This window comes from Anoplopoma fimbria, chromosome 10, assembly GCF_027596085.1.
Source record: "Anoplopoma fimbria isolate UVic2021 breed Golden Eagle Sablefish chromosome 10, Afim_UVic_2022, whole genome shotgun sequence".
In the NCBI taxonomy this organism is placed as follows: Eukaryota; Metazoa; Chordata; class Actinopteri; order Perciformes; family Anoplopomatidae; genus Anoplopoma; species Anoplopoma fimbria.
Window position 1 is genome coordinate 11,808,555 of NC_072458.1, and position 13,203 is coordinate 11,821,757.

Sequence of the window (13,203 nt, forward strand, 5' to 3'; positions counted from 1 at the left end):
CAGCTTCAATTTTTCCTTGTTTTTGAAAGATAATTCAGTTTTTATACACATCAATCGCCTTTTTTGCTGTCTTAAAGCTAAATTCATGGCTCCACGGTTGTGGTTTTGGTTTCCTTTTTATAAAACTCTCAAATTGAACTAATTTAACCTATTAATAAGCGCAAATAATGCAACATAGCTTGCTGTACTTTGCACTATACTGCCCTAGCTTAGTCAAACAAGCATAAAGAAACATATACAAATTGCAAATCAATGCCTCTCTTTTTTTAAATTTCCCCTTTAGGAAGACTCAGATCCACAGGTCCATGAGAGTCTGAGTATTGAGAACACCCTTTGGGCCAGCACAGTCGTTGCATCTGGTAAGTGAATGACAGCTTTTATTATAAGTCAGTTTCTTTATCTTGAAATTAGATTTTTCCAGATGACTAATAGCAGCCGTGCGTCTGACTGTGTTTATGAACAGTTTTAATTATGGTCTGATGCTCATTGAATATCTTAACATACCATGTTTGTCAGGAAGTCATTTGAAAACTACTACGAGGAACTTACATTTTGTGTTGATTTTCCCTGTGGACAAAAGCGGTAGTGTTTCTGAGCACCATAGTCCGACAGTCGGCTATTTGCAATTCTGGTTCTTCCGTCCCTCCGTTCCATCCAGTGGGCCCAGATATATATATGGCCTGGGTCTCTAGCAGCGTGGCTTAGGCGTTGACTCCCACCGGAGCTCCAACTGAAGGTTGAAGGACACTGCAAAGGTGGATCTGGGTTCGTGGGTTGCGCTGCTGGAGGCCCCGCTGCAGTCTGAGCTGAAGGAGTTACTGGTGAACCTGAGTTGCGTAAATCAATTTGTCTGTTTCGTGGGCAATTCAACCTGATGTCAGGCATTGAGAATAAGTAATAATTGGGCTTTAAAAAATACTTTCCAAATGCAAGAAATGACAAAAAGAAGAAAAATATCACAAAAAAGTAAAGACTAGTAAAAAGAGTCAGGGTGCTGGGAGCGTATGTAACCTCAACGACCCTGGTTCAAGTCTAGACAGGGGCCCTTGTTGAATTTCACCCGAGCTTAGCCCCCCCATAGCGGCACACATCAGGGTAAACGTTGATCAAAGGAGACACATTTATATTCACATAAACAAGCTTAAACCGATTTCAGTCCCCTGCTCGTCGTTGTGCTCTATGATTTAAGTGAATCCTCTTCTCACTAAGAGTCGTAGCATTAAACCTGGATGGCGTTGGATTTGATACTACCATGTGCTTGTTTGAAAAACACCCAGAGTTGAGGTAATCCTCCCTCGCTCCGACTTAGCGATTCCCCACAGAAACGGCCGTGTCAGTTGAGAGTGTTTGTGACGCTCCCGGCGATGGCCACACCATTGATTTGCGGTGTTGCTCTCCCCTCCTGCCTGACCTTGAACCAGAAGAACAAACACACACACAGACTCTCTCTAAAAAGCCTGACTTAGACCCCTTACATCATCCCTGCTCGGGGAATGTCATTGTCCCTCACAAGCCTCTCCTTGACAGACTCTTCTCCAGCATTCTGGGTACTTGAACCGGCCCCGGGATCGCCACGCATTCACTCTCTTACAGGCCCCCATCCAGCTGTGACAGGAGAATTGGTTGTTCGTGTATTCAAATTGAAGCCCCCTCTTCATGCTGAGCCACAAACCATTTGTCACATGGCTCAATATTTCTGAATGTAGAAGTCGACGAGAGCAATTCATCACCTTTCTCTTCACCGCTGGTCTCTTCCTCTCTCTCTCTCTGCCTGCTTTACACTTTTACTCTTATTTGTTTTCTGCCGGGTTTTTAACTTTCTTACCTTTTTTTTTTTTTTTATAGTTTGGGGATTTCAGGGGCTGTATTTCGTTTTTTTATTATTGCCTCTGCTCTCCCATTAAGCTCATTTAATATTAATGACTCATTAATCCTCTGTAATAAGGCCACCGTAATGAATTGGCAAATAAAGATGGCAGTGTATTGATCAGCCTTTATGAGCTTCCATAGGGTGGCTTTAGGCCCCAAGACTCTAAGCGTAGTAAACTCCTGTCTGTTTGCTTGAGTGGCAATGAGACAGAACTGCCTCGGCTCAGCCTTATTGTGTTTCCTCGCATGCAGTTCATCTTGCTTGACCAAGGTGTGTGTGTGTGTGTGTGTGTGTGTGTGTGTGTGTGTGTGTGTGTGTGTGTGTGTGTGTGTGTGTGTGTGTGTGTGTGTGTGTGTGTGTGTGTGTGTGTGTGTGTGTGTGTGTGTGTGTGTGTGTGTGTGTGTGTGTGTGTGTGTGTGTGTGTGTGTGTGTGTGTGTGTGTGTGTGTGTGTGTGCAGTTAATGAGCAACATTACTTTCCTTGTCTCTCTCCTTGGCAGGCACGGTGATCGGGGTGGTGATCTACACAGGCAAGGAGACCAGAAGCGTTCTGAACACGTCCTATGCCAAGAACAAGGTGAATACTTATTTTTTTAGTTTTTGGAAGTTCTGTGATTTGTTTGAGAGTTTTGTTACCGATGCTTTTTTCCTTTTTTTAAATAACAGATGATGACGCCTTCAATTTTCGCCAACTAACAGTCCAAAACCAGAATATATACTCATTACTGTCACATAAGACAAAGAAAGGCAGCAAATCCTCACAGTTTAAGAGGTGGTACCATGTCATTTTTTTTGTAAATATACTTGATATTATTTTTTTATATTTCAATTACCCAAAGCAAAAACAAACTAACCAAATATTGAAGGATGTCAGGTGATGCCAGCATAAATACAAATGTTTTGTACAAGCTTCAGAGGGTGAGACACCTCACGCAAAGTAACATCTGTTCCAAGTTCCCCTCCTGCCGTCGTCGTTTTTTTTTTTTTTTTTTTTTCTACCCTGGCCTCTAATCACTAATCAATCACTATGGCTAGGTGGTTTTTTAACCTTGACTTTCTAGATAAAGTTGGACCTGTCAATGCAAAAGGTCAGCGCCGGCTGCTAATTAACCAAAAGGGAAATTAACTAACCGAGGATTTAAATGACATTCTCAGCGGAGAGTTAATCCTGCTGAATCCCCATCGAGTGTTTTGTCCCCAGATTGTGGAGATTAATGAAAATCTGATTCTAAATATAAGATTTTACCTGGAAAGATAGTTGTGCTAGATGGACGCGGGTCGACTGATAGAGGCGGGCATCAGCGGGATCTCAGAGGCAGCGTTCAATGACTTTTACACACAAAGTTATCACCCACAGCGTTCTGCAGCGCTAAAGCTCTCCGTGGTACAATGCAGCAGCACAGTTTTGACACCGTTGTCTTTTATTAAGAACGCTGATGTGGCCGGTCGAACGGCGGCGGTGGTGGTGGTGGGGGTGGGGACTGTTTTGTGTAAACCCGACAGCTGAGAGGAATTCAATATTTCAAGGAGAAGATGTCAGAAGTGCCAATAAGGAGACGGGAGATTGGAGATGGAAAGTCGATACAGTGTGGCTAAAGTCGCAGGAACGTTTCGGCCTCATATAATCTGTTGTGACACCGGCCAGGACAATGCCTGCACTTGATCAATCTGACAGAACAGTCGGGCATGGATTCGCTCTTTGTCTCGGCATTGTGCGACGGACCTCCGTCCGAGTAAAGAGGCAGAACAATGTCATTTGACGAGAGGCTGCTCGTCAATAAGGAGTGTTTGTTTCAAGTACATATCCAAGTCCCCAATACTCTGCTCTCTTCACACGTCTCTCAAACTGTGTTAAAGAAAAAAAGTCAATTTCAGTTTATTTCTTGACTTCCTTGATTTGCAGAGGCACTAAACAACACACTACTAAGTCCCAAGATTCTTTGGTTTTAACTCGATGAATATTCATGTGGCGGCAGTTCTTCATCAGATTTCACACACATGCTCAAATACAAGCCACACAGGCAGATCGAATCATTCCTTTCACTTTTAATGGCCTGGGGATGAATGGAGTAAAAATATGCACTTTTTTTATTCATTGATAGCATCTTTAGGTTGAGGTAATTGAGTCCTTTACCCCCTCCCCTTGACTGAATGAATAATGACTTCATCTGATCCCCGGCAAGGCTTGGAATATTTGGACTAGCCATTGTTCAAGCAGAAGGGGATCCTTTGCTTTTTCAGGCAAGCACTGTGCCCTCCGTCTTAATTTTTCTTCATTTTAATCCACCCAAACCCCCTATTTTTCTCAATAGCTCAACCATGAACCATGTAGCGAGGCGGCGGGGTGGGGAGATACCCACCGACCCGCTCACTCCCCTCACCCTTCTCTTTTGCGCACCCTGCTACTGGGACTTTAACAGCAACTGATAAATCAGTCACACTGGTCTCCCAGCTCTCCCAGTCCTCAGGGGAATGGGCCTGGAGGGGGGTTTGGGGCGGTGGAGGAATTCCGCTGCTTTTTATACGTGCTTGCCCCCCACCCCCCCTCCTTTTCAGAGCCAGCTCCTTTTATTTGAGGGAGGAGAGATGTTATGTTCTGCTGTTTTTGTAAGCGTGGTGCGTCAGAAGAAAGCCCTCTGTGTACAGGGCTTTAGCTGTGAGCGCTGCCAGAAAAGGGGAAGGGCACTTCTTTATTTGACATCTTTTTCCCACATGCTCCATTGGCTGGGAGATACACTCGAAAAATAAAGGACAACTCTGACCCCCTTCTTTCTTTTTTTTTTTTTTCCCGAAAGCCATCTCAATATGGGAACTTCTATCTATTTATATGAGGCCCTTTGACCTTCTGTTGCATTCAAGGACAATACTTCAGCATGACAATAATGCAGCTTGTGGTTTACCACAAAACAGTGCCACCAATAACCTTATTTATGTCGTACACATGGTTTGCATGATAAGAGCCTGCAGCTAAGAATGTCTTTCATTGGCTTTCTGTGTAGCATATTGTGAGGCTTTGGGAAGCAGATGGGAACGTTACAAAGAGTCTTCTTTAGTGTAAGCTGTCAGAAAAGGAAGAAGATGTTTACTCTAATTCGCTAGTCGAATTCTGTGATTCCAATTGAAGGAAAACATTACTGTCCTCAAGCGAATGAGTGTAGAATGGACCAGACGCCATGCTAACCTGCTTGGAGGAAATTAGTAGGCTGTGATGTTGTAATGTCTGCTCTTTTGACCTCTGACCTCTTGTCCGCACAGGTTGGCTTACTGGACCTCGAGCTGAACCGCCTCACCAAGGCCCTGTTCCTGGCCCAGGTGGTTCTGTCTGTTGTCATGGTAGCAGTGCAGGGGTTTGTGGGCCCTTGGTTCCGCAACCTCTTCCGATTCATCGTGCTTTTCTCTTACATCATCCCCATCAGGTACTTTTATGAATCTCTTCATTCTTTGAAGATTGTTTGTCTGTTATTTTTGGGACTAACACCAAATACATATGGTTGTACAGTGATGTTTTTTTTTTTTTCCAAGCAGAACATTTTGTCTCTAAATGGTTTAATAAATTAGAAAATATTCAACCCATGCTTTGAAACCCCAGCTCCCCATCTGTTTCTTTCTTTTTTTCAAACATACCAGAGCTTTCATTCAGTTTTTGTTGCAGTTGTTTTATTGTCATACATTAAACCTTTGTTTTTCCCATGTGCAGCTTACGTGTAAACCTGGACATGGGGAAGTCGGCCTACGGCTGGATGATCATGAAAGACGAAAACATCCCCGGGACAGTTGTGAGGACCAGCACCATCCCAGAAGAACTAGGCCGGCTAGTTTATCTGCTGACGGACAAGACGGGTAGGTGTCCTGACATACTGAACAAATATCTACAGTAGATTTAGGTTGGTGCTTAAGTTAAAGCCAAATTAATACTCCCTTCAAGAGGGCGACTGGTTTGCAACAACATAAGCTGTCCACGTTCTGATGGCAGAACGACGGTCGGTTATTTGGATGTGTCTACTGTAGGTTTATAGGTTTTCTTTTGTGAACTTCCAAAAACTATATTTTCCAGTTTTATGCTCTAGTAGACACTGTCCTTTCACAAACTGTAGCACACATAGTCTGCAAATAAAGATGGATGACTTGTCTCCACTTCCTCCTACTGTACAAAATTTAATTCAAAGTATCCTGGAAACAAACGGCCACATCTTTTGCTGGTGACATCATTTGGAGCCAGAGTCTTTTCAGAAGTGTTGGGGGGGAGGAGCTGCATCATGACCCCCCTCATACACCTGCCCGACCCAAGCAAAAGCATGGCCACAGCTTGTCAGCGTGAAACCCATCTAGCATTTATGATCAAATAGACACATGTTCTATTACAAAAAATTGTGATTTGTGCTTCAAAAGCGTCATGTTTCCAGGACATGGACACGCATGAGGGTCTGACAGCTCTAGTTAACCCAAATATTGCTAAGCTCTGCATCTACACAGTCCGCTATTGTGTGAACTATAGATCGTACATAAAGATCTAAACGTACACATGTTTTATTTATTTTTTAAACATACAATCATAGTTATGGAAACTTAAAGTTACATCTCCTCTCGACGCTCCGCCTCACCGAAGTCAGCCGGTTCCTCTGCGACTACTTAACTCACAGAGCAGCTGTCAATCATGACTTTTCACCCCCTTGTTATTGCGTCAAATATCTAATTAAAACCAAACTTATCAGAGAAGTGAACATTGAACATACATCAGCGTGATAACAACTACTTAAAATAACAGAAACTTAATTTTGGAGTGCAGGGAGCACTCCTGAAGACCTTCTTTGACTCTGTGGTGGCATCAGCCATTTTTTATGCAGTGGTCTGCTGGAGCAGCAGCATCTCGACAGCCGACAGGAAGAGAATAAATAAACTTGTCAAGAAAGCCAGTAGTGTGCTGGGGTGTCCACTGGATACGGTGGAGGTGGTGGGAGACAGGAGGATGATGGCCAAGCTGTCATCCCTGATGAACAACACCTCCCACCCCATGCGGGACACCCTGGCAGCTCTGTACAGCTCCTTCAGCCACCGGCTGCTTCACCCCCGGTGTGTGAAGGAGAGGTACCGCAAGTCCTTCCTTCCTGCTGCTGTCAGGCTGCACAACCAGCTCTGCTCCCAGCAGACCACATGACACTAATACACTAATACACTGTGCAATACAATATTTATAATAGTTTCTGTCTGTATATATACTATTACTGTGGATTCTCTACTGTTCTTTACTGTTTTTTACTGTTTTTTATTGCTCATTTGCTTATTTATAATACTTATTTTGATCTTGTGTTTTTTTTTTTTATTTACTATGTCTCTTGTTTTGCACTATCCTCTTGTTGCTGTAATCCTGTAAATTTCCCCGCTGCGGGACTAATAAAGGATTATCTTATTTTATCTTATCTTATTTTAACAATAATCTTAGAATCTAATCTGATCTAAAACACAATGTTGTGAATTAAAGAAAAGAGCTGAGTGCCGAAGTCAAATCTTTTGAATTTGTGTTGTTTATCCTCCCTTCCACTTCATTTCACAATCATGGCCTGATTTGCTAATAACAAATAGCTGCTCTTTGCTAATGCTAGACAGAGTGCCAGAGTGATAAACTCCTGCTGTGGCCCAAACATGCTTCTTTGTCTTACCCCGCTGATCTAGGTAGGAATAGATTAGCTGTAGAGCCTATTTATCCAGGTTGATAGTTAAAGCACATGGAAAGAAGAACAAACAATCAATCCAATAGAATTGGTTAACCCCGTGGCTCTAATGTTTTTGGGAGGTAGATGCCCTCTAATCAGCTTTATGCTCTATCGGCACACATCCTGGCAACAGACATCCATTAAATGAGGCCATTGCCCTCGTTTTCAAAGTTTGTTTTTCATTCACTCAGTCTTTTTGTATGCAATGGTGTGTCTTGTCTGTTAGTCAGAGAGGACATGCAGTCCATATTGGTAATGAGATTAGGTCAATGAGAAGGCAGTCACACCAGCCTGCAGGTCCCATGATGCATTGTAGGCTGTCCTCTGGGGACAAATGCTGTGCTTTCTTTGTGTGTGTGCTTGTGTGTGTGCTTTCACAGATGTTGAGCAGCTTTGAATATATTCTATTTTTGCTATGAAGTAGTGGCTGTGTGAATTGTGGCAGTCTTTTTGCCCGGTTGCATAAAACCACTTGCCTTCACAGGTTGCCATTCGATTTTCATCTAAGGATTCCTTGGAAAAAAATTACATAAATTCACCATAAGGATTTTCATTTCCTTCAGTGTTTGCTCTTAACTACTAAGAAGGTCCTTAGTAACTGTTTTCTTAAGGAACTTTTAAGGGGCCGATCCCATTCTCTTACATAGATTGTAAATAATAAGAGGACGTAGTCACCCTGACATCCCCCATTGGTTTGTGGGCCATGGTTTTTAAGAGTTTGGAATATTGACGGTAGCCTTCTTTGTTTTTGGCTGTCACCATCTTGGTTTCTTGCAACCAGAAGTGACATGAGGGTGGAGTTAAGTACATCCGAACACTAAATAAGACAATTTTAAGCGACGCGAGTGTTACAATTACCTTTCATGAGCTGAAAACACACTGTTTAAGTTGAAAAGATGACTGACAATGGCTTGAAAGCCACCTGTCAATCACAAGGTAGCCCCGCCCTAAAGCTTCTGGTCTATTTTACTCTAAATGGACCATAATTTAATAAATTAACATCATTCTATATTGAAGAAGACTTGAAACTAGTGATTGAGACCATACATTCATGTTTACAATGTTTACTGAGGTAATAAATCAAGAGAGAAATAGTTATTTTCCCATAGACTTCAATACAATCAGACTTCTTTTTGAGTCTGATTGACAGAGGAGTCGCCCCTGATGGACATTAGAAAGAATGCAATTTATGGCACTTCAGCATTGGCTTTACTTTTCAGACCCAAAGGTTACTACATGGTCTCTTAATAGTGAAATAATTCCATAGACAAAGGCTGAATTTAACAGCTATCAAAGTTATTTGCTACATTGTGAATAGCAACTTTGCAGCTAGCTATAAGATAAGCCTCTGGGGGGCAAGGGGCTATATTTCTGTGGCTCAGCGGATACACGGGCCAAGACTTTCTTTTCCGTGTGCTGTGCATTGTTTACTCTCCCATCAGCAACTTCATGTGCAAGACTCGAGTTGGAGTTCAGAGACGAGGTATAGGACTGGATTGTTTCAAAAGTAGCCAGTTTACAAGGTAATTGTAAACCAATAAAAAGCTAAATCGACTTCAGGCGGTAGCTGCTGGGTTGCAAACGGAAACCAGAACATTTCTGATCCCCCAAATCTTTTTCCGTTGCCTACAGACAATGGTCATGTGAAAGACGATAACGGAGGAGTAGCGTAAAGGTGATGTCATTTATTCATGATTTGTTGGTTTGTAACATTTAAACTGGTCTTCTGAACTGCAGGCACTCTGACACAGAACGAAATGGTCTTCAAGCGGCTGCATCTTGGAACAGTATCCTATGGCACTGACACCATGGACGAGATACAGAGCCACATAGTCAGGTCATATGCACAGGTACGATTTATTACCCTTTATTCTATCAAGTAATCTGTTGATTTATTTCATGAGGAAACTTTCATCTATTCTATTCTCATAATCATTTTCCTTTGGATTTAAACATAAACACAACCACCATCCGGGACATTGTAGCTTAGAGTTTCTGTGCTAATTTGAGAGTGACTCAACTTTCTCCTTTTCATTCCTTTTATCTGTATAAAGTAAGTAATACCCATTAAATAATATACAATCTACATGAACCGGTATCCAACACTGGACAGAATCAACAAAATAAAAGCCAAACTTGTCACTTATAATATAAAAATGTCTTTAGCAGTCAGCGACAGGATACATTGAATTACATGTTTTTTTTCTGCCTATTCATGCCTCTCCCTGTAGATCAGTTTAATCCATTTTTATATTTAGCTAAGGATAAGTTTTCCAGGAAAGAAGCCAGCGTTGCTCATTCATCACGCAGCATCCCCGAGCGACTCCACATACTGTAAGCAAGTGTTTTCCTCCGCCGGCTCAGAGCTGGCCGCAGCCTCGACAGAATGATATTGTTCGTTCTCAGCCAGCTCCGAACAGCTGGTCGACACTGAAACCATCTGCCCCGCACCCTTATGTGTAATCTCAGCTAATGAAAAATGACTAGTCTTTTTAGAGCTGCACAGCTGAGGCAGTGCGGAGCGGCAATGCCTCGGCCCAGCTGATTTTTTTTTTTTTTTTTTAACCATGTTGCTGTTTCTATACTGTCACAGTGACATAATAACAGCTAGCTGTTCTTCTTTTAAACATGTTATTGTCATTTTATGTCCTTTTTATCGACAAATCGATTTACTGTTATATGAATCTTTAAACAGTGAGAAATACCATTTTTTAAATTTACTATCACATATGACAAAGAGTGCAGCAGCTCCTCACCTATCTGGAGCTGGAAACATTGAATATTCTGTATTTATATTTAAAAAGTGATGGAAACAAGTAATTGATATCTGCAGATTCATTTTCTGTGAGTCAACTAAGCGATTCATTTTTTCAGTTCCAGTAGACATGAGGACATCTTTAATCATCTGTCAACTCCTTTGGATACATTAGAATTATAATATTAATTAACTGCATTTTTTATGATTATGGTACAAGAAAATAGCAATCGCAACCAATTTATTCATGTTTTTTATATACATTTTCTTAGACATACATAATGATGCGTAAACATTAAGGTATTTAAAAGATGAGGAAACATCTTCCCTCTCTTGTTAACAAAATATTAGTTGCTGTTCTTCTGGTGTGTTAGAATGTTGTTGGACTTGTTGATTAACTAATAATATCAAATAACCTAATTCAGCATAATTAGTCAAGTTTTCTTTACACAGCAATGCCGTCTAATAACTGCATGGGGTTTTGGTGAGCACACAAGTTGCAACACTGTGCACCACAGAGCGATTAGATCATTCTTGGGAGTTAAAAAAAATCAACATCAGTTTTGGCCATTACTGGGGACATGGGTTGGGAATCACCAAAGATCCGACATAAATGTCAAATGCTTCGACTTTGGAATAGACTTGTGAACATGTCAGATCAGAGACTTACAAAAAAGATATTTCATTGGGACATTTTGCATGGCCATCCATGGGCTAAGGGTTTGAAATCTCTGTTTTATATGATTGACCTGTCTTTCATTTTTCAGAACAGGTTACTTTGTCAGGATATTAGGACCAAACTGTTTCTTATGCATAAAGAAAAATGGTCAGTTGACATATGGTGTAAACCAAAGTTACAAACTTATTGTCTCACAAAGAACAACTATAATTCAGAACTTTATGTTAAGTACAATTTAAACAAAAGACAAAGATCCCTATGTGCACAGTTACGCTCAGGAACATTACCATTAGCCCTAGAGACCGGTAGGTTTCATTCCACTCCAGAGGAGGACAGAATCTGTTTGTTGTGTGAGCTCGGGGAAATTGAAAATGAGGTGCCCTTTTTGTTTTACTGTCCTGTTTATGAGGACATAAGGGATGTCCTCTTTAGTAAAATGACTTCCATTTATGTTGATTGCTTTTGGCTGGATGATTATGAAAAACTTGAGTTGTGTTTTAGGAAAGGAACCTTCTTTGTAGCAGTTTTTATTTGCCAGGCCTGGGAGAGAAGGCAGAATGTTTTGTTTAAGATGGAGCGGTGAAGCAACATGTTATTTTGTAATCAAATGTGACCTGATGAGATGTGGATCCACTGCAGCTGTACTGTTGGTGTCTTGTAAACCCATGAGGGTTGGGCACGTTTTGTGCATGACACGGAAATAAAAAATATCTATCTATCTATCTATCTATCTATCTATCTATCTATCTATCTATCTATCTATCTATCTATCTATCTATCTATCTATCTATCTATCTATCTATCTATCTATCTATCTATCTATCTATCTATCTATCTATCTATCTATCTATCTGCTGTGCCTCCACTAACATGCCATACATGCAGCTCAGACACTAAACTTGTCAGACAACACAACCCAATGATCTCTCCATTGATCTTCCTGTCGCTCTTGATGAAGGTTGTCATCCTTACTGTACTCCCCATCGCCCCTCCCCTTCCCTCCCTTCCTGGCAGGATCGAAGGTCAATAATAAGCTGAAATCAAACGCTTCAGTGGAGCTCGTCGCCCCCCGTCAAACGCAGCTGGGCTGTCTGCCTGCTCGCTAGTCAACACCCACTTAAACTGATGGCTGATGTCAAAACAGCGGAACACATAAAAGGTCTCCAAATCAGATATGACACGATAGAGTCGGTGATACACCACTTATCCTCGCTGTGTCAAGGGGCGTCAGTGTGAATCGACTGAGTGTAGGATTAGATCTAGTTCACTACAATACGCAGCTTCTTGGTCTGAAAAGATTGTTTAGTATATATTTCAATGCATTTTTCAACTTGTATGTATACTAATTGGTTAAGAGGATAATTTATATTCATTGTGCAACACAGTTGCCAATTGAAACGCAGTTGCAGCCCATTTGCTACACAAGAAAAACATGACAAACAACAAAACAAAATAATAGTATTAGGCATCTTATTTAAGCTAATTTCTCTGGATACCTTTTGTATGAAAAGACCATGAAAATGAGCTATTAGCCAACAATTAAATGTAACTTTGTTGGTATAAAACCATCATATTTTGTCAATGATCGCATGCTAAAGCTCTCACTCCAGCATTTCATCTGAGGCCAACCATATTCAGCTCATACAGGAGTCACAAATAGATGCGACTGAAATGGCATCAATTAACTCCATGGCCCACATTTTTTTATTGTGATGCCAGGTGACCTCCCAGCCCTCCAACGGCAGCACTAGTGCCGCCACTCCATCACGGAAGAACCAGACGTCGGGCCCAAAAGTCCGCAAGAGCGTCAACAGTCGAATCCACGAGGCGGTGAAGGCCATCGCCCTGTGCCACAACGTCACACCCGTCTACGAGTCACACGCCATCGTGAATGGAGAGACGGAGTCCGCCGAAGCCGACCAGGACTTCAGTGATGACAACCGCACGTACCAGGCCTCCAGCCCCGACGAGGTAAATATGAGATACGGTTTTAGACCGTCCAGCCTGAATAGAAAATAGAAGTCAAAAGAAAAATGGTCTGAATTAAAAAAATGATTGTGGTCTTGGTTCTAACATAGAGGGTGTCGATAATACAAAGTTTGTTTCAGGGGTTGCACGCAAACATAAGGCCCTTATTCTACTTGTAGCTCATGATCAGCAGGTGGAAAAGTGTCCAATGAGTCCAGTGT

The 13,203-nt window shown here is 41.7% G+C and overlaps 1 protein-coding gene across 1 annotated transcript in view; it reads left to right on the plus strand.

Moving 5' to 3' along the window:
* Positions 1 to 13,203, plus strand: part of atp9b (ATPase phospholipid transporting 9B) — a 48,306-nt gene that overhangs the window by 19,607 nt on the left and 15,496 nt on the right. The window contains exons 10-15 of the mRNA XM_054605895.1: positions 284 to 359; positions 2,370 to 2,446; positions 5,125 to 5,285; positions 5,567 to 5,709; positions 9,318 to 9,430; positions 12,734 to 12,985. Coding sequence (XP_054461870.1) covers positions 284 to 359; positions 2,370 to 2,446; positions 5,125 to 5,285; positions 5,567 to 5,709; positions 9,318 to 9,430; positions 12,734 to 12,985 — 822 coding nt within the window. The remainder of the gene's footprint in view (positions 1 to 283; positions 360 to 2,369; positions 2,447 to 5,124; positions 5,286 to 5,566; positions 5,710 to 9,317; positions 9,431 to 12,733; positions 12,986 to 13,203) is intronic.